This window comes from Chiloscyllium punctatum, chromosome 16 (genome assembly GCF_047496795.1).
Source record: "Chiloscyllium punctatum isolate Juve2018m chromosome 16, sChiPun1.3, whole genome shotgun sequence".
Classification (NCBI taxonomy): Eukaryota; Metazoa; Chordata; class Chondrichthyes; order Orectolobiformes; family Hemiscylliidae; genus Chiloscyllium; species Chiloscyllium punctatum.
The window spans coordinates 26,796,852-26,820,856 of NC_092754.1; the positions used below are offsets into that span (position 1 = coordinate 26,796,852).

Consider the following 24,005-nt stretch of genomic DNA (forward strand, 5'->3'; position numbering starts at 1 on the left):
GGGTGCATAATTTAAAAAGTAAAAGGGCACACCACTTAGGACTGAGATGAGGAGAAATGTATTTACTCAGAGGGTGGTAAAACTTCAGAATTGCCAATTCTACAGAGCTGTAGAGGCTCAGTCTTCAGGTTTATTTAGGGGTTGATAATTTTTTGTTCATTCTAACTTGTAAAAGGTTATACGGATTGCGTAGGTGAAAGGTATTGAGGTATTCTATCAGCTACTCTGAGCAGAAGCCCCTGCTCAGAGTAAAGGAACAATGAGGTTTTCGAGTGTGACATTGTGGCAAGGGTTTCTGGACGTTTGTCAAAACGTTAAAACAGAAAACTTGAATCTTCAAAGAATATCATCAATTTGTGCACGGTACAATTGGAAGGTGGAGCGCACATAAAGGAGTACAATACAAGATATTATTCCTCACACTCAGCTTTGAATATCAGCCTTTGACGTATCTGCACAAAGTAGAAGGGAGAGCTACAAACAGCACAAAAGGAACCCAACCACATGACACTCCTTTTATTTACTGTTAAAGGAAGTCAGAACAATGAAAGGTGCAGCCACACTGGTTTATAACTCATACCACTCAACATGAATTTCTGATTTCAGGCATCTTATTCATGTACAGCACACAGTGATGGGAAAGTCAAATATTGCTGGGTGAATTGTGAAAGACAGGAAGATAACCTGAGGTTAGACCTTCAGGTGCACCTTAATACAGTACATTAGTCAGGGAATCTCAGCACAATGTAGACCCTATTGTTTAGGTCTTTTATGTATGGTTTAAAAATTGTGACAAAGCATGCATATTTATACACAAATCATTTAGTTTTGAACTAAATACCTCCTCCACTGAAGTAAGCAAGTGTCACAACTCCTTCTATAGGTCTATCTAGACTTCCAAAAGGCCTTTGATAAGGTGCCACACGGGAGGCTGCTGAGCAAGGTGAGGGCCCATGGTGTTCGAGGTGAGCTACTGGGATGGATTGAGGATTGGCTGTCTGACAGAAGGCAGAGAGTTGGGATAAAAGGTTCTTTTTCAGATTGGCAGCTGGTGACAAGCAGTGTCCCGCAGGGTTCAGTGTTGGGGCCGCAGGTGTTCACATTATATATTAATGATCTGGATGAAGGGACTGGGGGCATTTTAGCGAAGTTTGCCGATGATACGAAGATAGGTGGACAGGCGGGGAGTACTGAGGAAGTGGGGAGGCTGCAGAAGGATCTAGACAGTTTGGGAGAGTGGTCCAGGAAATGGCTGATGGAATTCAACGTGAACAAATGCGAGGTCTTGCACTTTGGCAAAAAGAATAAAAGCACAGACTACTTTCTAAACGGTGAGAAAATTCGTAAAGCCAAAGTACAAAGGGATCTGGGAGTGCTAGTTGAGGATTCTCTAAAGGTCAACATGCAGGTTGAGTCTGTGATTAAGAAAGCGAATGCGATGTTGTCACTTATCTCAAGAGGGTTGGAATATAAAAACACCATTGTGGTACTGAGACTTTATAAAGCTCTGGTTAGGCCCCATTTGGAGTACTGTGTCCAGTTTTGGTCCCCACACCTCAGGAAGGACACACTAGCACTGGAACGTGTCCAGCGGAGATTCACACGGATGATCCCTGGAATGGTAGGTCTAACATATGAGGATCGGCTGAGGATCTTGGGATTGTATTCATTGGAGTTTAGAAGATTAAGGGGAGACTTAATAGAGACGTACAAGATAATACATGGCTTGGAAAGGGTGGATGCTAGGAAATTGTTTCCGTTAGGTGAGGAGACTAGGACCCGTGGACACAGCCTTAGAATAAGAGGGGGTAAATTCAGAACAGAAATGCGGAGACATTTCTTCAGCCAGAGAGTGGTGGGCCTGTGAATTCATTGCCGCGGAGTGCAGTGGAGGCCGGGACGTTAAATGTCTTCAAGGCAGAGATTGATTGATTCTTGTTGTCTCGGGGAATTAAGGGCTACGGGGAGAATGCAGGTAAGTGGAGTTGAAGTGCCCAGCAGCCATGATTGAATGGCGGAGTGGACTCGATGGGCCGAATGGTCTTACTTCCACTCCTATGTCTTATGGTCTTATGGTCTTATGGGGTAATGAAAATCAAGCCTCATCATTTCTGATAAGGGAAAAGGCAGCAAAGTCATATTGAGAATTATTGAATCAGACAGTCTCTCATCTAATGACACAGTGTATCGATGGACTGAATGGCCTACTTCTGAACCTATGTTTTATGGTCTGAGTTGCTATAAATGAAGATTTAGTGAAACTACCAAAATCCCAATATGCTTCTAATTACATTCTAGCCCTCGCCAGGTTACTTCACATATTAAATAAGTTATTTTAACAATGTTTAGAACAGGATTTCTAAATTTATGGTAATTAAACTTTACCCCTTTCAAAAATTCCCACACACAGACAAAAGAAAAAAGAAAACAGGCAAGATAAATATTGAGTGGATAGAAAATGAACACAGCTATGCATCACCAGTCCAACAATTACAAAAATAGGTTGGTTAGTTCCAACAATCAACAATTCCTCAGTGATACCTCAGCGTAGTGATAATCAATCTTTAATTAGTTATTTGGGTTGGGCTTGAGATCTTTCTGGTGATCTTTGGGTTTTAGAATTATTTATTTTGGTGTTTCCAAATGAGCCTTTTCTGTTTTTTTCAACAGAAAACAAGCATAGCAAATTTAGAGAGAAGGGAGAGCGAGAGAGAGAAAAAAATTGACTCAAGCCAACTTCTGGAAGTTGTCTTGAACTACAACCTGACCAATTATAGGCTTGTTGCTATGCTGAGCTCTTCCGAACCCATGAATAATGGTGCCTCTTTGTCTGAACTCAATGTTCCCAAAATAAATGACATTGATGCACATTTGCCAGGTAGCATCACTTCTTTGCAGCTTTGGAAAAACAATGCCAGATACCTTATTTTTAAAATCGGTATCATTTTTCTCATTTTTACTACTTGAATTATGGGTTAAATTGTCTCTTACAATGGGTGCTTGATTTAAGCAATCATCAACCTGAGTAGTAAACAGGCTAGTCCAAGTCTAAACCCCACATTCCAACCCCACTCATCTTTCAAGAGGCACTTCTAGTATCCAGAGATGATTACTTTGATACAAATGCTCCAGTTGAGAAATCCTTCAAACCCTCTCCATTTCATGTCTTTCTTTGAATCAAGAGCCATGTTGAACCTGTTCATGGGATACAAAGTTCATTCCAGGCTACAGCAGCATGAAACACTGTCATTTATATAAGTAATTTGAATGTGAACATAAGTGGTATAGTTTGTACGTTTGCAGATGACACCAAAATTGGAGGTGTAGTGGACAGTGAAGGAGGTTACCTCAGAGTACAATGGGATCTTAAATCAGATGGGCCAAAGGGCTGAGGATTCACAGATGGAGTTTAATTGCAATAAATGTGACGTGCTGTATTTTGGAAAGACAAATCACAGCAGGACTTATACACAATGGGGAAGGTCTGGAGAGTGTTGCTGAACAAAGAAATCATAGAATGCAGGTTCATAGCTCCTTGAAAGTAGAGTCTCAGGTAAATAGGATAGCGAAGGCAGCATTTGGTATGCTTTTCTTTATTGGTCAGAGCATTGAGTACTGGAGTTGGGAGGTCATGTTAAGGCGGTACAGGACATTGGTTAGGCCATTTTTGGACTATTGTGTGCAGTTCTGGTCTCCCTCCTATCAGAAGGATGTTGTGAAACTTGAAAGGGTTCAGAAAAGATTTACAAGGATGTTGCCAAGGTTGGAGGATTTGAGCTATAATGAGAGACCGAGTAGGCGAGGGCTTTTTTCCCTGGAGCATTGGAGGCTGAGGGGTGACCTTATAGAGGTTTGTAAAATCATGAGGAGCATGGATAGGGTAAATAGACAAGGTTTTTTTCCCCACTGGGGTGAGGGAGTCCTGAACTAGAGGACATGTGTTTAGGGTGAGAGGAGAAAAATTTAAAAAGGGACTTAAAGGGAAACTTTTTCATGCAAGTGTATGGAATGAGCTGCCAGAAGGACTGGTGGAGGCTGATACAATTGCAACATTTAAAAGGCATTTTGATGGGTATATGAATAGGATGGGTTTAAAAAGATATGGGCCAAGTGCTGGCAAATGGGACTAGATAAGGTTAGGATATCTGGTGGGCATGGATGAGTTGGACCGAAGGGCCTGTTTCTGATGTGTACAGCTATGACGCTAATCAGTTATACTCTGATGAGTGAAGAGACTTTGAAAATTGAAGGGCGTTTGGAGAAAGTGGAGTAAACAAAATCTTTATTAGTTCTCTGCAAACAGGAACAAAATGCATCATTACTGCAGTCAATGACAAATTTTACACCCTCTAAAACAAGGCCCCATGGAAGTTCTATAAGAACAGGCTTCAACTAATTCAACATACAACAGGCCATCCCTTGTCCTGTAAAAGGTGCTAGTGAGAAAATAGGAGAAGCTTTGTATTTGGAGCAATGCAGACCATCTCATTCATTGCGATTGCCCAAACATTAAGAATTCATATTGTCTAAGAATGAAGGAGTTAAACACCAATGGCTTCTTGGTCTGTTAGTCACATGACGACACCTCCACATCTTTAATTGTGGATCATCCTAAAATCAAGTGTGCACAGACTCCTTCACATTGTTATTTAAAAGAAGTTTACATTGATTCCTCTACATTAGTTTTTAAATGCAAGAACTTCAAGAGGTCATTTAATCAGTCCTTAGTTTTCAATTAACTTTTCAGATCTGTTCTTTTCAAATTCCAAGTTGATGTACAATTTTAAGTAGAATCTTGCTTGTTCACCTTTGGGAGAACTGAAGCAGCAACTCAGCACAAATCAATGATGCCGTCAGCCCATTGGAACAGCTGAGGTGACCATTGCTGGAGGTAATTTCAATCTTGCAAAAAACTCAAGCCACCATGATTTCACAGGTTGTCAATAGAATGAGATAACAAGCAAAGAGCTGCCAAAGTCACCAGGTCTCAGCAGTGAGAAGATTCAGCAGTGAACACCATAATTGAATGGTCAACAGAGGGACTGACAGCTCAACACTCTGCTTCATCCTTTTCAGGTAATGGCAGTCCAGTACTCTGCATTTCCTACAAAAAACCGGAGTACAGTAAACATTACACAAGATTAATAATTACAAAGAGGGCAACAAGGGTTAAGGAATAACTGCAGACTTGATAGCATCACCCACTGATCCAAGCACAAATGTATATTAGACTTTAAAAATCTAAAATCTTATGGGGTTCAATTCACACTCAACCTTCCCAGAGAACCAAAATCTCAGCAAAACCAGTTGGTGCCAAGTCATTTAGCTTTTACAGCAAACAAATAGGATACTATTTAGTAAAAGGAAGATTGAACACAGAACAGTACAGGCCTTTCGGCCCTCGATGTTGTGCCAACCTTTTATCCTACTCTAACTTACATACCTACATTTTACTATCATCCATATCCCTAACCGAGAGTTGCTTAAAATGTTCCTAATGTATCTGACTTTACTGCCACTATTGGCAGTGAGTTCCACACACTCAGCACCCTGTGTAAAGAGCCGAGCTCTGACATCTCCCCTAACCCTTCCTCCTAAAGAGCAGCTTTGGAGATTGTTGAACTAGTTAGATGCCAGTAGAGACACAAGTGTGGATGACAAATGTCGGGCTTTTTTCTGCTTTACTCTCGGAGATGAGGCATCCTGGTTTTGAACATTCATTTCAATTAAATAAATGGAATGGAGTCCATAATCGACGGAATATTGCAGCTACATAGATAGAACTCTTAACCATAAAGAAATTGATTTAAAACAAAATTCATGGATGTGGGCATCACCGATTATACTGCCATTTATTGCCCATACCCAATTGCCCAGAGGGCACTTAAGAGGCAATCACATTGCCATGTGTCTGGAGTCAAATGTAACAAGACTAGGTAAGAATGGCAGATTTCTTTAGGGAAAGAATATTATTGAATGGATGAGTTTTTATGACAATCAACAGTAGTTATATAGTCACTATTAGACTAGCTAGATTATTATAAAATTCAAATTTCACCATCTAGGATTCAATACCCATGTCCACAGAACATTAGCCTCAGGTTCTGGGTTCTCAGTCCAGTGACATTACCACTTATTCTACTGGGAAAATTGACAGTCATCTGGAAAGAAATGGAAGCGGTGACTGAGTGCCATTAAATGCACAGGGTTGTGTCAATGGTATTCAGGAAAAGTGGGTTTGATGACTGTATACAGTCCATGGCTGATAGAACAGGCTGCTCGTTGGATGCTGCCTGAACTGCTGTGCTCTTCCAGCACCAGTAATCCAGTATTTCTCCCAGGTGCTGCTGCTACTCTACTCACTGATGCTTGGTGGTTCATAGATGAGATATAGTAAAAGGAGAAGGTCACAATTCATCCCACTCAGATTAGCATACACCTACCACAAAAAAAACTGGATTAATGAAATCAATATAAAAACAGGATACCCCAAATCACTGACATGTTGTCTGATCAAGAGATTGACCCTGACTTTCCTTGAGAGCACACAGAAGTTGTGCAGATGGGACGATAGGGGAGTAAGTGAAAAAACAGTGAATGAGTGTAAGAGAAAGGCTACAAAAGAGGAAAGGGAGAATGGAAAAGTATGATAAATCTGTCAACATTTGATTGACAAAGCACTTAGTTTTAATGTCAACCTGCCCTTCATAGAACTCACAACAGGTTAGAGAGTGTAAGTACTTTGATCTTTGGGATCTTTATCTATATTGTTTACCCATAAACACTTACTCATTTCCTGCTCCAACGATAAAATTCCTGTTGGTTCCTTTGTGATTCTCAACAAGGCAGAGAGCAAAAACCAGTGATTTTGCCTCAAAGCAATGAGCCCTCACCTTCCAGATCCTAGCATAGTCCAGTACAGAAAACCTACCATTACTGGGAGAAGGGAAGGGAGAAAAAAAAAGTCCCAAGTTACAAAAGCAGAGGAGCTGGAGACTAGAAATCCAGTAGTTATTCCAACTTCAGTTTACATTTTTTTAAAAAATGGACTATTGTTGATAGGATCAACTCCAACTAGGTTTTACAAAAAAAAGCAGCAAGGCACGAGTTGGCCTCTCAGGTGGTGTGGGTTTGCAACTTACCAACTGCCATCTTCAGTTTCCTGCACCACCGCCCGATAATAAGACTGGCTTTTTTAAAATAAATCTATTCATTTACCATTTTAGACAGGGGCCTTTGCAGCTTCCCTGCTAGAACCAACATCAGGATTGTCAGATGTAGATTGCTGAGTGTAATTCAAAATTCCAGCATAGCTATGGTCCCTTTTCTTATTCATTCATGGGATGAGCGCATCACTGACCAACCCAGCATTGATTGCCCATCACTAATTGCCCAGAGAATAGACACATTGCCATGGGTCTGGAGTCACATACAGGCCTGACCAGGTAAGGATCCCAAAAAGGAAACAATTGGGAAAAAAATACAATATTGGAAACTAAAACTGTTTGTACTGGAGCTCCATGTTGGAGGATACAAGCGGAATTAGACCAGAGTATCTCATTCACCAGTTTTACTGATTTTTCCTTCAGTATCACAATTCCCTGAAGTTCTCTTTTTAGGTCACTGACTTTTATTGTTTTTTTCCCTGGAGATGTCAACCTTCAAAACTGCAGTGCTTCATCCTTCGGACTGTACAAACCCCACTGCCTCCCTCAGCTGCTACCTGGGAAGCATTCACTCCACCTCAGCCTACAGAAACATTGGACCATCGCCCCACTCCCTGATGATAGATCAGCTGGAGGGGAGCCAGCGATTCCAACAGGTGAGGTAGGGCATAAGCAAGTCTGGAGGAGTGGGGTTCAATACTGCATTCCAGCCAATTTAGTCACATTTCTGAATTGGCTGTGTCCTTATTACAAATGGTTCTGAGGCCTGCATGGCATTATTCATCAGATCCCACAATCGTTGGGATCACCAACCAGTCTGGGCAGGTAAAACCAGTAATCAGAAGTTTAAACTTCACACCAGGAAATGTGTATACGCATACGTCAGGACTTCATCAGATCCAGAGGCAGACCATTGACAATTTTAATTGGAGGCCCTTCCCTTAAATCAGACAATTTGGACCTATACATTAAACTTTCTGATTCTCTAAGCATTTTGATGCTGCAAAGAAAATAGAAACCCTGGCTCTTTGGTTAATAGGATCAATGGTAAAATGAATAGAAATTAGGTGCTTACTCTTTCCTGGACAGCAACAGGAGATCATTAAATAGATGAAGATATACAGATCTGGTTGGACTTCCAGTTGTGTGTCCGGACTCGAACACAGAAATCTCATCCAGTTCATCTTCTTTGACCAGGAAGCGTGTTTGAGAGATAAGACGAAAAGACTGCAAGAGCAGAAAGGAGATTTACTCATTACCACCAATGGTATGCAAATCAGAATGAAACCTGAAAAACTAAATTGCTCAATTCCCAAAATTCTTCAGCCCCTAATTTCATCATGGTCAGGGCTGTTCAGACTAAGTTCCAGAAAGATATTTATTTGTCACTATTAGTGACATCTGGTAATTTCAATATTGAAAACAATGCTTGATTAATCTATATTCTTGACAGGTAACCCTGTAAAATGTGCTCAACACCTTTGCGAACATTTGACAGCCTTTATACTGACAAAGAGGAACCACATTAAAATCAAGTCACCCATTTCCCACAGCTGGTAATTGTGTAACACCCACTGTAAAAGATCTGGATGATAAGATGTAGGATTTGAAGTGTGGTTTGGCAAGTTTTCATTAGCTGAATTTAAATTTCCTGTATTCATCATTGTCTTGCCCCAGTGGTTGAGAATGGGGGCGCTTTTCCACTCAAATGTACACTGAATCTGCAATAAAAATACACAAGGGAGGAAACCAAAGACAGGTTATGGTAAATGAGAATGACCTGGATGTTCATTTGCTTTCACACATATGCAGTCAGTTAGCTCAGTTGGTTGGACTGCTGGTTTGCGATTCAAAGTGACGCCAACAGCATGGGTTTGATTCCCATGTCAGCTGAGGTTACCATGAAAGTCCCACCTGCTTATCCTTGCCCCTCAGTTAAACCAACACCAGTCATCTCTCCAATGAGAGCATCCCCTAGCTACTATAGACTACAGTGACTCTACCTTTGCTACATCTAACCTGTGTTTTGGATTAAATACTCTTCCTTCCCCCCCTCCCCCACCACCTCAAGATTTTAAAGAGTCACCCTTTCCTTGCTGTGAAGAGTCGAAATATTCTGTAAATAAGGAAGTCCATGTCTACAAGGCTACAGTTAACTGGTTGACAGAGCTTTGCAGAAAAAAACAATAAGGAAAACTGAGCAAATCCCTCATTTCAGTGACACATTGCACTCTATCAATGCACACCTTGGTCCTGGAAAATTCCATTTGCTTCTCCAGGGAAACTAGCTCCTCAATCTGTCTCATCCTCTTTACATTTTCATTACATTCATGGATGATCTGCAGGAGGAACAGCAAAAGAATGTTATGTCCCAACAATCCTCAACCCCAGCCACATTATCAACTCACAGGTTGGAGCCCCCTCCTTAAGTCATAGAAACAGAAGGAGGCCATTCAGCCCATTGAGTCTGCTCCATCATTCAATGAGATCATGGCTGATCTGATCATCCTCAACTTCACTTTCCTGTTCTTCCTCTTAATCTTACCAAGTCCCTCACCAAATAAATACTAATCTCTCAGTCCCAGCCTCAACTGCCCAATGGAAAACAAAATTCCACATGTTCACTGCCCTCGAACAGGAAATTCCTCATGTCATCATAAATGGATCACAGCTTAATGGAGATGATAACCTCTGATACTAGACTCTCCCACTACAAGAAATATGCTTTCCATATCTCCTACTGTGAATTCTCATAAGAATCTTGTAAGTAATTTCTCATTCTTCTAAACTCTGAGGAGTATAGGCCCAAACTATACTCACTGGAATTTAGACAAATGATGGGTGAGTTTATTGAAACTCAAAGATACAAGAGCCATGTTGCTCTCCTGTCAGAACCTGAAAAACAGGTCTTAGCCCCCCTCCAATAAACATCACAACATCTAGAAGTATAACAACATGAAAGATTCAATCTAGTTGCTCTATATTCAAACACTGTCTTCTGGTCTTATGCAACATCGGATGCTTTCCATATCTGCCAACAAGATCATGTCAAATTTTATCTTTTTAAAATTGGTTCATGGGGTATTGGCATCACTGGTGGCATTTATTGCTCTTCCCTAATAGCCCAGAGAGCATTTAAGAGTCAACCACATTGGGTGTGAAGAAATAGGTCAGCAGATCGTGGGGCAGTGGGGTGGCGTGGTGGCTCAATCATTAGCACTGCTGCCTCAGTGTCAGGGACCCAGGTTCAGTTTCACCCTTGGGAACTGTGTGTGGAGTTTGCACGTACTCCTTGTGTCTGAGCAGTTTTCCTCTCACAGTTCTGAAGATGTGCAGGCTAGGCGAATTAGCCATAGGAAATGCAGGGTTACAGGGATTGATGGGAAGGTTCAGTATGGTCTTGTTGGGCCAAGTGGCCTGCTTTCACACTGCAGGGATCCTGTGGTTTTATTCCAAGATTTCCTTCCCTGAAATGACATTAATAAACCAATTGGGTGTTTAAGTCAATTGCCTGCGGTCACCATTAAGTTTTCCGTTTCCAGATTTTTAATTACCTCAAATTTCAAATCATCTGGTATGCTGAGATTCAAACTCCTGTCCCCAGAACATCCTCCAGAAATTCTGTATTACTACTCCAGTGACATTACAACTAAGTCATTGCCTCACCTGAAACAACCAGCTGTAAATGGTTTCAGGAAGTGGGATGCTACAGTGATGAATAACTGGGTTTTCCATTGCCTGTAGGAAGTGCTGGGGGATTTCAGGACAGCATGCCCAAAAATCTTGGTGCAAAGCTTTGCCACACGACATGGACATTTCTTCAAGCCAGTCCATTGGGCAGAACCTACAAAAAGCTGATCAAAGAATACCTGATACACAGTTCACAACTGTTAATGTCGGGAAGTAGTATTATATGATATGGAGGGATACAGAGGTGGGAGGTCCATACCTTAAATTATTGGCAATCACGGCCAGTGACAGTATGATTAGTAATCCCATGATTATGTACTCCAAGTACATTATCATCTTCACTAAGGCACATGCCTACCCAGTTAATAGTGAGACTATATACATAATCTCCTCTTCAAATAAATAACTCACAATATTTTACTAATCTGTATGATTGGTTTATGATGATTAGAATAGCATAACAAACAGCGCACTTACATTCCTCCCCCAAGTCCCTATATGTAATGAGGGAGCAGCAAATCAGGCAGACAGGCATTGTCCTTGGGTGACAGGGATCTCCGCACAAAAAGCAAATGAGCCTCACCTCCCCGAACAGAATCTGCCACCGGACTCTCTGGTGGATTTAGCATCAGGATATTCTGAAGGAGCCCCGAAAAGAAATAATACATCAACAGATGACTGAGCAGCCAACACAACAAGACTCTGTACAGTGGTCAAAGAGAGAGAGCAAGAGACAAAGACTCAACTTCATGAAGGAAAATGAGAAATTTCCCCACATCTGATCATAATGGCCAACTTGCAAAGTCTTTCAGAAACTATCATTTAAAACATTGGAGCAAAGGCACAGAATGCAGTTCAAAGTCCAATACTTTTGAGATGGGGGAGGGGGTGTTTGATGACTTATGATTTTGAAATGTTTTCTGGAAGCATCCGTTAAATTAAATTCCACTCCAACCTCAAAACATTACCAAGAGAAGAGAGCAAATAAATCCTAATCTTGCAATACAAATCAAGCTTCTTTTCCTCCCCCCCCCCCCCACCCCAACACTTTATTTTAAATCCACCACTAGAATTTTGCATTACAGAAGAGGAGATATCCAGTTAGTTACCACAGCAGGAAGCCTCCTCTCTTCCTGGATGGCTGTAACTGGAGCGAGTGCCAAAACCAGGTGGGTGCAAGTTATCAGCCTGACAGGTCACCTGTCCTCACTGTAGCCAAAGTGTTCAGGGGAGGAACAGGAAAGGACAGAGAGGTAACCCTGTGAAGAAATGGATCAAAATTCATATGGCAATACTGAAGGCTGTTACCTCAAGCATGATCTTCAGCCGAGTGATGCGTTGGAATGGTAGCATTAGGAAGGATTTCAGCAGCTGCTGCTGGCAGATTGGATGTGCCTCCAGTTCCTTTAGGACCTGCACAAATTCTTCACTGAGCCTGGGAGACAACAGAGCAAAGACACAAGGCAAGGATTACACTCGATCTCCTTCTGCTCACTCTGTATCAGAATACAGCAGGGTCCCAATCTATAATGTTGCCTCTTGATACTGGACCCGTTAGCCTTCCCAAGGTGGCTTATTCACTTACCATTTCCTTACATCGCATTGTTAAACTGAAACCTCCTCCGTTCAATGCAAAGTCCATGTGATCTTGCGACAGATGGAACAGAACTGTCTTTTGGAAAGTCAGTCACACAGCACTAAAATATAAAGGTGTTAGACGAGGGAATGCAAAAAGGATTTACAAGAGCAGTTCTTGGGATGTGTTCATTATGTAGGTAGATCGAATAGATGGATCTAGTTTCCTTAGAGGAGAGAAATTTGGGAGGTGAATAGATCTGGGTATTCAAAAATCACGAGGACTCTCAATGGTGAGAGGATATAGATCCAAAGTGACTACCAAAAGAAGCCATCTCGGCACAGGAAAAAGGCTTTGCAAACCAGGCAGCATGGTGGCTCTGTGGTTAGCATTGCTATATCACAGCAACCATGGAGCTGGGTTCGATCCCAGCCTCGGGTAATCGCATGTGAAGTTTGTACACTCTCTGCATGGGTTTCCTCGGGATGCTCCAACTTCCTCCCACAGTCCAAAGATATATAGTTTTAGGTGGCTTGACCATACTAAATTGCCCATAGTGTGCAGGCTACATGGGTTAGCCATAGGAAATAAAATTTTATCTCTCCACCCTGGAGGCTCCCTGCTTCTATTCCTGAAGGGCTTTTGCCCGAAACACCGATTTTCCTGCTCCTGAGATGCTGCCTGACCTGCTGTGCTTGTCCAAGACCTGGAATGTGCTGCCTGAGAATGATAGAGGCAGGTTCAATTGCAGTATTCATAGAGGAACTAGATTACAACCTTTCAAAAAGGATCGCAGGGTTACGAGAACGTAGCGAAATGGCACCAGATGCACTGTTCATTTGGAAAGCTGGCACATATACAGTGGGCTGAATGGCCTTCTCTTGTGCTGTGAAAGAGATGGAGGGAGGAGAGGGGGGTGTGATGCAATTGCATAGACTTCCATAACTTACCAGTTTGTTAAAAGTCACAATACCAGGTTATAGTCCAACAGGTTTACAAGTATTAGCTTCCGGAGCCCTGCTCCTTCATCAGGTAACTAGTGCGGCTGGTTCGTAAGACAATTTATAGCAAAAGATCATAGTGTCATGCAACTAATACAATATATTGAACAAATCTAGATTGCTATTAAGTCTTTCATCTTTTAGAATGGGTTGCAGGTTTCAATTCATTGGTATGTAAATCCCAGGACTTCTTTCAAGTCACATTCCTGAGATAACTTAAGGTTTCATTTTTAAAAAGGGTGACATTTTAACTCTGACAATGCATCAAAAGGTGTGAGGTCAGAGTCTGTGTGTATTCTAATCTTGAGTCAGACTGGTTTGACTTCACCGTCTCCTGATGCTTCCTACCTGTTTATTTTGGTTCTAATTCCAAAGCAAGAACTTATAAAATGTCACATGGATTGATTGCCTGAGATTGTGCGCTTTATGAACAAAATAGAATGTATTGGCAAATACAATTGCAAATATTTGCTATTGTATTTGCCAATACATTCTACTTTGTTCAAAAAGCACACAGTCAGTAGGCAGTCCATGTGACATTTTATAAATTCCTGCTTTGGAGATAGAACCAGTCTCAGTTGCATTACACTATGATCTTTTGCTATAAGTTCTGCACCTTATGAACTTGCCCCACTGGTTACCTGATGGAGCAGCACTCTGAAAGCTAGAACTTCCAAATAAACATGTTTCCCTATAACCTGGAATTGTGTGATCTTTAACTTTGTCTACCCCAGTCCAACACTGGCTTCACCACATGGTTGTCTGTGTGTATGTAAGACATGTATGGATCATACAGCAGTGACTCGGTTGTGGAGAACAATGAACACACAGGTTCTTTAGCTTACAACATTTAAGAGGCATTTGGATAGGTATATGAATAGGAAGGGTTTGGAGGGGTATTGGGCCGGGTGTTGGCAGTTGGGACATTTGGTCGGCATGGACGGGTTGGACCGAAGGGTCTGTTTCCGTGCTGTACATCTGACTCCTACAGTGCTCATGGAGATCGGTTCTCAGTTACTGCATTAGCATAAGCCAACCTAAAAGTCAGGAGAACATCACACTCACACAAGCTGCTGAATCATCTTCTCCTGGTACATCTGACTTGTGACATATGGGATATAGACTCTGCGAAAATCAGCAGAGTGCCACAGAACAATGTCACTGATGTCAGTGAGCAAGAGATTCTTGCCCAGGCGTTCCTCCAGGTCCAACAGAAGCCTGTGTAATAAGAAAACACCTAATCAGCAGCAAGTGTGTGCAGATCTACATGCAGAGGAGCACACTACAGGCATTTACTGCACGAATAAGGGAACCTACACATTCCTCAGCAATGGTTCATGAAGACCTTGCTCATGACCAAAATAAGTTGGGTCAGGCCAGTCAACTAGGAGAAAGTGAGGACTGCAGATGCTGGGGATCAGAGCTGAAAAATGTGTTGCTGGAAAAGCGCCCGAAACGTCGATTCTCCTTCTCCTTTGATGCTGCCTGACCTGCTGCGCTTTTCCAGCAACACATTTTTAAGCTCAGGCCAGTCAAGCTCCATCTCACTTGTCCAAACAGAATTAATTCTTGTTTTCGTCCAGGACCAGGTTTTAGGACCTAACATAGGTGACCATTGACACTGGAACCTAAAGGTATGACCGCCAGCAAACCATTGAAAATATCAGGGGTATCAAAACAAAACCTGGCATGTTCTCCCCTTCACACTGGCTTCTCGTGGACAGGATAGAGACCACTGCAGAGAATTATGGAAGCCTCACCACTGTTCAGCTATTTCTGTACAGCACAGGGGCTAGACTGGGGAGTCAATGGTCTGCATGATACAATATTACTCTCTAATGATGCCTTTAGACAGAGCAATCTGCTTTTACACAAGTTAAGCAGGTCTTATTTTGCCAGGATGCCCTTGCAGTCATTGGGAAATCATTTGCAGAATTCACGTCTGGGAGAAGGATAATGGATTTAGTGACTGCTTTCTCTGCGTGCCTACCTTTCACTTGTGTCCTTCACTTCCTGCAAGTTGGAGAACAGTGTGTGCCTCCCTGTGAGCGTTAGCATGTCCAACATCTCTGGACACTTACTGAAATGACTGACAGCTATCGTCAAACTCCGCAAGTAAGATGCCTCCGATGTAATAACTTCGAACATTGCCTGAAGGGAGGAAATAACTATACTGCATTTAGTCAAGTTTTGTCAGCCTAAGCTCTCACTTACATTTCAAGCTACACATGTTGCAAAGACAATCTATATTTTCTCGGATTTAGTTTGACCTAGGGAGAGTTTGGACTCTTAGCTGAGTGAAGGCAGATTTAACTATTAAAGTTTACTGTCACCTCCATTCAAAACAAAGTACTCATGATCGGAAAACTGCTTCTCTGTTTCGGTTGTTTAAGCCTCTGCTTAATAATTGACTTCAAACAGTTGATTGTTAACTAGAGAATATCTAGGATGCCACATCTCTCATCAATCAGGTTGAAACTACAAAACCATTTCTGTGGTAACATACGCTCCATAAATCCTAACCTGGCCAAAATCCAGGTATTCAGTTCAACTCGTAGATCACCCCGACCTTTATTTGCCCCAGCCCAAACACTCAAGATTTAAGATGTTCCACCTTTAACCCTGCATCAATTTTACAACTGCGCCCAGTTCTAGATTACTATTCTATATTCCCAATTCCTTCGTCTCTGCCGCATCTGCTCCCAGGAGGACCAATTCCACTACCGAACAACCCAGATGGTCTCCTTCTTCAAAGACCACAATTTCCCCTCTGACGTGGTCGATGATGCTCTCCACCGCATCTCCTCCACTTCCCGCTCCTCTGCCCTTGAGCCCCACCCCTCCAATCGCCACCAGGACAGAACCCCACTGGTCCTCACCTACCACCCCACCAACCTCCATTTACATCATATCATCCGTTGTCATTTCCGCCACCTCCAAACGGACCCCACCACCAGGGATATATTCCCCTCCGCTCCCCTATCAGCGTTCCGTAAAGACCACTCCCTCCGTGACTCCCTTGTCAGGTCCACACCCCCCCACCAACCCAACCTCCACTCCCGGCACCTTCCCCTGCAACTGCAAGAAATGCAAAACTTGCGCCCACACCTCCCCCCTTACTTCCCTCCAAGGCCCCAAGAGATCCTTCCACGTCCGCCACAAATTCACCTGCACCTCCACACACATCATTTACTGCATCCGCTGCACCCAATGTGGCCTCCTCTATATTGGGGAGACAGGCCGCCTACTTACGGAACGTTTCAGAGAACACCTCTGGGACACCCGGACCCACCACACCATGACTCAACACTTGAACTTCCTCTCCCACTCCACCAAGGATATGCAGGTCCTTGGACTCCTCCATTGCCAGACCATAGCAACACGACGGCTGGAGGAAGAGCGCCTCATCTTCTGCCTAGGAACCCTCCAACCACAAGGGATGAACTCAGATTTCTCCATTTCCTCATTTCCCCTCCCCCCACCTTGTCTCAGTCCCAACCCTTGAACTCAGCACCACCTTCCTAACCTGCAATCTTCTTCCTGACCTCTCCGCCCCCACCCCCACTCCAGCCTATCACCCTTGCCTTAAATTCCTTCCACCTATCGCATTTCTAACGCACCCTCCCCCCCCCCCCACCTCCTGCCCAAGTCCCTCCTCCCTACCTTTTATCTTAGCCTGCTTGGCACACTCTCCTCATTCCTGAAGAAGGGCTCATGCCCAAAACGTCGATTCTCCTGCTCCTTGGATGCTGCCTGACCTGCTGCGCTTTTCCAGCAACACATTTTCAGCTCCTATCCTTCTTTAACCTGTACACTGTTCCTCTCATCATCCCTCCTTTCAAAGGAGGCATCCCAGGGCTTTTGCCTGAAACGTCAATTCTCCTGCTCCTTAGATGCTGCCTGACCTATTGTGCTTTTCCAGCACCACTCTAACCTTGACCCCTCCTTTCAAACCCCATTCATGGTATGATCTTCAACCTCTCAATCCTACTCGTAGAATTCCCTTCCCAAATGCTTTTCACCAACTTTAAAAGCTTCCTTAAGACTTTATTCTTGTCATTTGCCCCCATCTTTCCTTTTCTATGAACTTTGGGTTTTTTAAAACCACTATAAAACTGGCAATGATCATGGTAGTTGCATTTGATTCAGGCTACAAACACTTGGTCAATATATGTTTGTAGATAGATCGAGAAGCCTGAAAACCAAATGCACACTATGTGAGAACATATGAATTAAGAACAGGAGTAGGAGCAGCTCATTTGGCCCATCAATCCATTGATCATTCAACAAGATCAAGGTTGATCTGATTATTCCAAATTATCTTTCCATAAGACTAAAAGATAAAGAAGCAGAAGAAATTCAAAGATCCTTAGACAGCACCTTCCAAACTCCCAACCACAGAGTCCCTACAGTGCAGAAAGAGGTCATTCAGCCCATCAAATCTGCAATGAGCATCCCACTCAGAGCGAGCCCCTACCTTATCCCCATAACCCCATGTTTCCTGTGGGAAATCCATCTTGACTCCACGTCCCTGGACATTACAGGGTAATTTAGCATGGCCAATCCACCTAACCTGCACATCTTTGGAATGTGGAAGGAAACCGGAGCACCTGGAGGAAACCCACACAGATACGGGAAGAATGCATGTGTGGAGTTTGCACAGTCACCCAAGGTGGGAAGTGAACACTGGTCCCTGGTGCAGTGAAGGAGAAGTGCCAACCACTGAGTCACCATGCCACCCTACCGCTAGCATCTATCAGGACAAGCAGAATACCACCAACTTTAATTTCCCCTCCAAACCACACATCAAATTTGACTTGGAAATACATATCCATTTCTTGGGTAACTGGGTCAAAATCCTGGAACTCCCTCCCCAATGGTATTGTGGGCCTACCTACAGCACATAGTCTACAACAGGTTAAGAATGTAGCTCAGCATTATCTTCTCAAGGGCAACCAGGGACCAGCAACAGATGCTGGGATGCCCACATCTCACATGATGAATAACAAAAAAGGTAGGCAATTTGGTTCATCAAGTCTGCACCACTATATTCAATGAGGTTATTGTTAACCTGATTATCAAATCCACTTTTCCCTGTAAACTTTGATGCCCTTACTGATTAAAAATCTACCTCAGACTGAAATGTACTTAATGACACAGCCTCTAAAGGAAAATCTGCCACAGATTCACTGTCTTTAAAAAAGAAATTCCTCCTCATTTCTGTCCCACTGGACAATTCCTTCTTCTGACACGATGCCATCTGTTCCTCGACTCTCCGACAAGGGGAAATAACCTTGCCACTTCTAATCTGGTCAAACCCCAAACAAATCTTACTGCTTCAATGAGATACCTTCTCATTCTTGCCAAACTACTCAACAGGTCCTCAGAACACAATCTCTCCATAGTTGGAATTAATTTAGTAAACTTCTCTGGACTGCCTTCAATCCTAGCAGATCTTTCCTTCGATAACGGAATCAAAATTGCTCATAGTATTCCAGCTGTGGTCTGACCCATGCCTTGAATAGTTTTATCAGGACAGACTTGCTTTTATATTCCATTCCCTGTGAAATAAAGACCAACATTTCATTTGCTGTCCCAGCTAGCTTTGTGTGATTTATGCACAAGGACTCTCCAACTCTCAGTGGTACAGTTTTCTGCAGTCTTTCTCCATTCAAATAATAGCCAGCTCCTCTAGTCTTTCGGCCATAGCTATAACCTGTGTAGCCCATTTGCCAAGCTTTTGCCCACTCATTTAACCCAACTATACCCTTATGCAGATTCTATCACCCTCACCTTCTTGCCCTCCCTTCTATTGTTAGGTTATTCTGCAAACTTGGTGATTTTACATTCACATCCATAATCCAAGTTAATATACATTGTAAATAACCGTAGCCCGAGCATTGATTCCAGTGGCACTTCTCTGGTTACAGGTTGTCACCTTTATCCCAACTCTAAAGGGGTTGGTTTAGCTCTGTTGGCTGGACTGTGATGCCAACAGCTTGGATTTAATTCCAACATAAGGGAAGGTTCCTGTGAACGTTACACCTTCTCAACCTCTCCCCTTGCATTAGGACTGCAAGGTTAAACCAGCACCAGCCATCTCTCTAATGAGTGAGCAGCCCTATTGTCTGGTAAGACTATAGCGATTTTATCTTACCATGCTAATATACTGCTCTAACACCTTGAGCTCTTGTCTTAAGTAGCGAAATGTGTGATACTTCAGCTCTAGTAATTTATAATACTCAGCATTATACAAAAAGGCAACATAACCCCAGTCAAATGTTGAGCTAATTAAATAAATCCCTTCCAGATCAGGTCTGGGCAATGCACTTGTTGTCAGTAACTGGGACTGATTTCACACATTTACCCTTCGCTCCTGGCTGGGGGAACAGTGCTGCTATTCTAGTGTGAGACACTGTTGCAATTTGGTCATGCGTTCAAGTCCCATCCCTGCCTCTAACTCATTATTGGCTGATGCAATCATTCAATTTGATTTGATTTATTAGTCACCTCTACCAAGGTAATGTGAAAAGTGTTGTCTTACATGCTTTACAGGCAGATTGTACTATACAAGTGCATCAGGTTACAGAACACAGTGCAGGATAGTGTTACAGTTACCGAGAAGATACAGACAGAGATCAACATTGAAGAGTCAAAAGTCTGATAACAGCAGCGAAGAAGCTGTTCTTTAACTGGTTTATACATGTATAAGAACATTTATATCTTCTGCCTGACTGAAGAGGGTGGAAGAGTGTATAACCGGGGTTGGTGGGGGAGGAAATCTTTGAATATGTTGGTTGCTTTCCTGAAGCAGCAGGGAGTAAAGATGAGATCAATGGATGGGAAACTGGTTTGCATGATGGACTATGTTTAAGAATTATAGACTCCCTACAGTGTGGAAACAGGCCATTTGGCCCAACAAGTCCACCCTGATTCTTCAAAGGGTATCCCACCCAGACCCATTCCCCTACCCTATTACTCTATATTTTATCTGACTAATGCACCTGGCTTACGCATCCCTGAACACAATGTTCAAAACTCTCTACTTTCTTACAGTCTTGGGAAAGCAATTGCCATACCATGCTGTGACGGATTCAGATAGGTTGCTATCAATTGCACATCTATAAAAGATTTGTAAGCATCTTTATGGACATGAAGAATTTCCTTAGCCTCCAACTCAACTTGACTTCACTCAAACTTAAAAGAAGCCCCTTTGCAGTTTCTCAAATAAAAGCAAAGTACTGCAGATGCTGGAAATCTGAAACAACATGGATAATCCTGGAGAAATTCAGCAGGTCTGGTAACATCTGTGGGGAGAGAAACAGAGTTATCATTGAGTCTGATATGACTCTTCTTAACTTCAGCCTCAAAATGTTAACTCTAATATTTTGAGTCTGAAAATGAGGTTATGAAGAAAAGTCATATCAGACTCAACGTTAACTCTTTCTCTCTCCCCACAGATGTTGCCAGACCTGCTGCCACACCGTGCTAAGGACCCAAGATCAATTCCAACCTCGGCAACTATCTGTATGTAGTTTGGACACTTTCCTTGTGTCTCCATGAGTTTCCTCTGGGTGCTCCAGTTTCTCCCACAGTACAAAGCTGTGCAGGTTAGATGAATTGGCCATGCTAAATTGCCCATAGTGTTCAGGGATGCGTAAACCAGGTGCATTAGTCAGGTAAAATGTAGAGTAATAGGGTAGGGGAATGGGTCTGGCTGGGATACCCTTTGAAGAATCAGGGTGGACTTGTTGGGCCAAATGGCCTGTTTCCACACTGTAGGGAGTCTATAATTCTTAACAAAGGTCTGGTAAAGTAGAGAAGACAGGAAGCAGGCACTGTCACAACAGTTGCATATTTTGCATGGTTTTGAAGCAATTTGGCTTTGCTGTATAATGCAAAGCATATACAGTGAATACACTCAGACTAATAGCTGTTGGGGTTCACCCTTCTGATGTGAAACCAAAGGAGGTTTCCTCTATGCCTATAAAAGATTACATATAACTACACTGCAAAACAAATGTTTTCAGGTGATCCCCTGGATCACTTTGAAACGAGTGTGAACAGATTGCTGGTTAACTGGTGTCATAACACAAATTGCTCACATTCTGTGCATGTGGGTGTGGTGGCAAAAGTAACCAGTTCTAAAAGGAGTATTTCAATGTAGCCTTATACAGTACACTGTAAATGCTGGAGACATTCAGCAAGTCAGGCAGCATCTGTGAAGAAAAAAAAGTTAATGTTGCAGCTCAGTGGCCTTTTGTTTGAGGTAAATTAGTTAATTTTCATAACATTAGGTCTTAATCATCGTTCCCTTTTATTCCAGCTGGCAGGCACTACTAAAGATTTTCATTGCCATTTACAGCTTTTCTAATGCATCTGTTGTTTCTTTTAATTGACTCATTATCATCTCTTTTTGCTTTGTACCATCCTGGCTTTTTGTCATTTAATCATTTCTACCTTTGGCCTTATCACAGACCTTCCTGTGTGCCTCTTCTTTCCCAGTCTCTACCTACTTGGAAACTATTACATCTCCAACTTCTTGCAGTTGTGCAAGAGTTTATCAACCTGAAAGATTAACTGTCTGTTGCCGGTGCTGCAATAGATGGGGCTCACCTTGGCGCCATCGAACAGTCCAAGTACTTGGAGTTCGATGGTGGTGGAAGAAGTGGAGGCGGTGTAAAGATTGTCACACATCTCCTTCTGGAATGTGCCTTTGCAAAGGAAGTCTGGGAAAAGATGCAGTGGGTTTTGTCAAGGTTCATCCCAAGCAGCCCCGTGATGCAGGACTCTGTGCTCTACAATCTGTTCCCAGAGACAAGCATGGGGTAAGCATCAACTCGGTGAAAGATGCTGTTTGGTCTGCCTGAAACTTGTTGATCCTCCAGAACAAGGAGTTGACCTTGACTGAGTGTGGCAGACTGGCACATTCTAGAGTCCAGGACTACGTGCTGAGGGATGCACTAAAGCTTGGGGCAACTGTTGCCAAGTGGTAGTGGGGAATGACCACTATCTGAGGTCTTTTTGCCCAAGTATAATGGGAGTCTGTTCAGTTATTGGACCCTCCTGGTGCCTCAAATAGTATCCTGCCTAAGTAATAACTGTCAAGAAGAACAAACTCTGAAAGGTTGTTTGCTCTCAATGTGCGAAGACATACAGAATCAAACTGCTTCAGTGACTATGTTTGTACATAAAGATAATGAATAAAGTATATTTTCGAAATAAGAAAGTTTTCTCCCTCTCTCCACTCACACATTACTGTGTACTCTTTAATTTTAGACTTCTTGCAGATTTGATATTTTGTAGTGCGATAATTCTCAGATGTTTTATTATCCCTTCTTTCATTGTACCCATACCCACCTGACATACACATCCCCCTCACCCTCACTCACCTCCTGCAGTTTATACTCCCGGATGCTAATTAGATCCAAAAGGCCACTCTCCTTCACTTCAGGGATCGTGTGCCAAGAGATGAAACTGGAGTCTTTGGGAGAAAACTGAGAGGAAGAAGAGTTCATTACAGAAGACACGACAACTCCAGCAAGGGACAGTGTCATATCCACCACCGAAGAGGTTTTTCCAGGCCTTGTTGGGTCTCCGTGCATGGACTGGAACCAATAGTTCTGGTTCAACGGCTCTGAAAGGATCAACTATACGCACACACAAGAACCTTTTCACACTAAAGGTATCCCAAAAAACTACCTGTGGGGAGTCCATGTATTGAACCACATTTCGTCCTCCATGCCTGTGCCAAGGTAATCTAAAAATAATCTCTCTGCCCTGCTATCCCCTCACACATTTCTAACATCCTCTGGTTCAAGAATTCATTGCTGTTTTCTTCAAAGCTAACAGCCTAGCCTTTATGTTGTAAAAGTATTCTCTCCTACATTCCTGTTTACAACTCCTTCCATAGGTGTGGCTTTTCCATCTCTTTAACCATCTCGCATCGGCTTTACCAATGATGGGCCTTTAGTTGGCCCCGTCCCAAGCCCTGGAATTCGCTCCCTGCATCTCTCCAGATAGGTAAAAACAATGACTGCAGATACTGGAAACCAGATTCTGAATTAGTGGTTATTCCTGATGAAGGGCTTTTGCCCGAAACGCCGATTTCGAAGGTCCTTGGATGCTGCCTGAACTGCTGTGCTCTTCCAGCACCACTAATCCAGAACCTCTCCAGATACCCAAGTCACATTCCTCCTCCTCCTCCTCAGGCACTGAAAACCACTACTTTGATCACTTGATCAATGCATCATCTGACCCAATATGTCTCCTTATACGCTCGGAGCAAATTACTTCAGATGGTGGAATCTGTACTGAAAATAAGTAGTACTGAAGCTCATTCACAGATGCTGCTTGACCCGCTATGATTGCCAGTGTTTTTTGTTTTCACTTGCTCCTCATGTAGAGTCATAGAGATGTACAGCATGGAAACAGACCCTTCGGTCCAACCTGTCCATGCCGACCAGATATCCCAACCCAATCTAGTCCCACCTGCCAGCACCCGGTCCATATCCCTCCAAACCCTTCCTATTCATATACCCATCCAAATGCCTGTTAAATGTTGCAATTGTA

At 42.8% G+C, this 24,005-nt stretch overlaps 1 protein-coding gene across 2 annotated transcripts; it reads right to left on the reverse strand.

Annotated features, from left to right (window-relative positions):
* Positions 1 to 4,299: 4,299 nt before the first annotated feature.
* LOC140486848 (rho guanine nucleotide exchange factor 5-like) lies at positions 4,300 to 22,969 on the reverse strand. 2 transcript variants are annotated; one of them, XM_072585901.1, is made up of 6 exons: positions 22,826 to 22,969; positions 12,165 to 12,291; positions 9,413 to 9,505; positions 8,242 to 8,393; positions 6,790 to 6,936; positions 4,300 to 5,104 (listed from the first exon to the last, which is right to left on the reverse strand). In XM_072585901.1, the coding sequence occupies exons 2-6, from the start codon at positions 12,207 to 12,209 to the stop codon at positions 4,978 to 4,980; spliced, it is 564 nt and encodes a 187-aa protein (XP_072442002.1). In that variant the 5' UTR covers positions 12,210 to 12,291; positions 22,826 to 22,969; the 3' UTR covers positions 4,300 to 4,977. The 2 variants fall into 2 exon arrangements, with proteins under 2 accessions (XP_072442002.1, XP_072442001.1); XM_072585900.1 differs by lacking the exon at positions 22,826 to 22,969 and adding an exon at positions 13,383 to 13,465 and having other exon boundaries at positions 12,165 to 12,553.
* Positions 22,970 to 24,005: the final 1,036 nt, after the last annotated feature.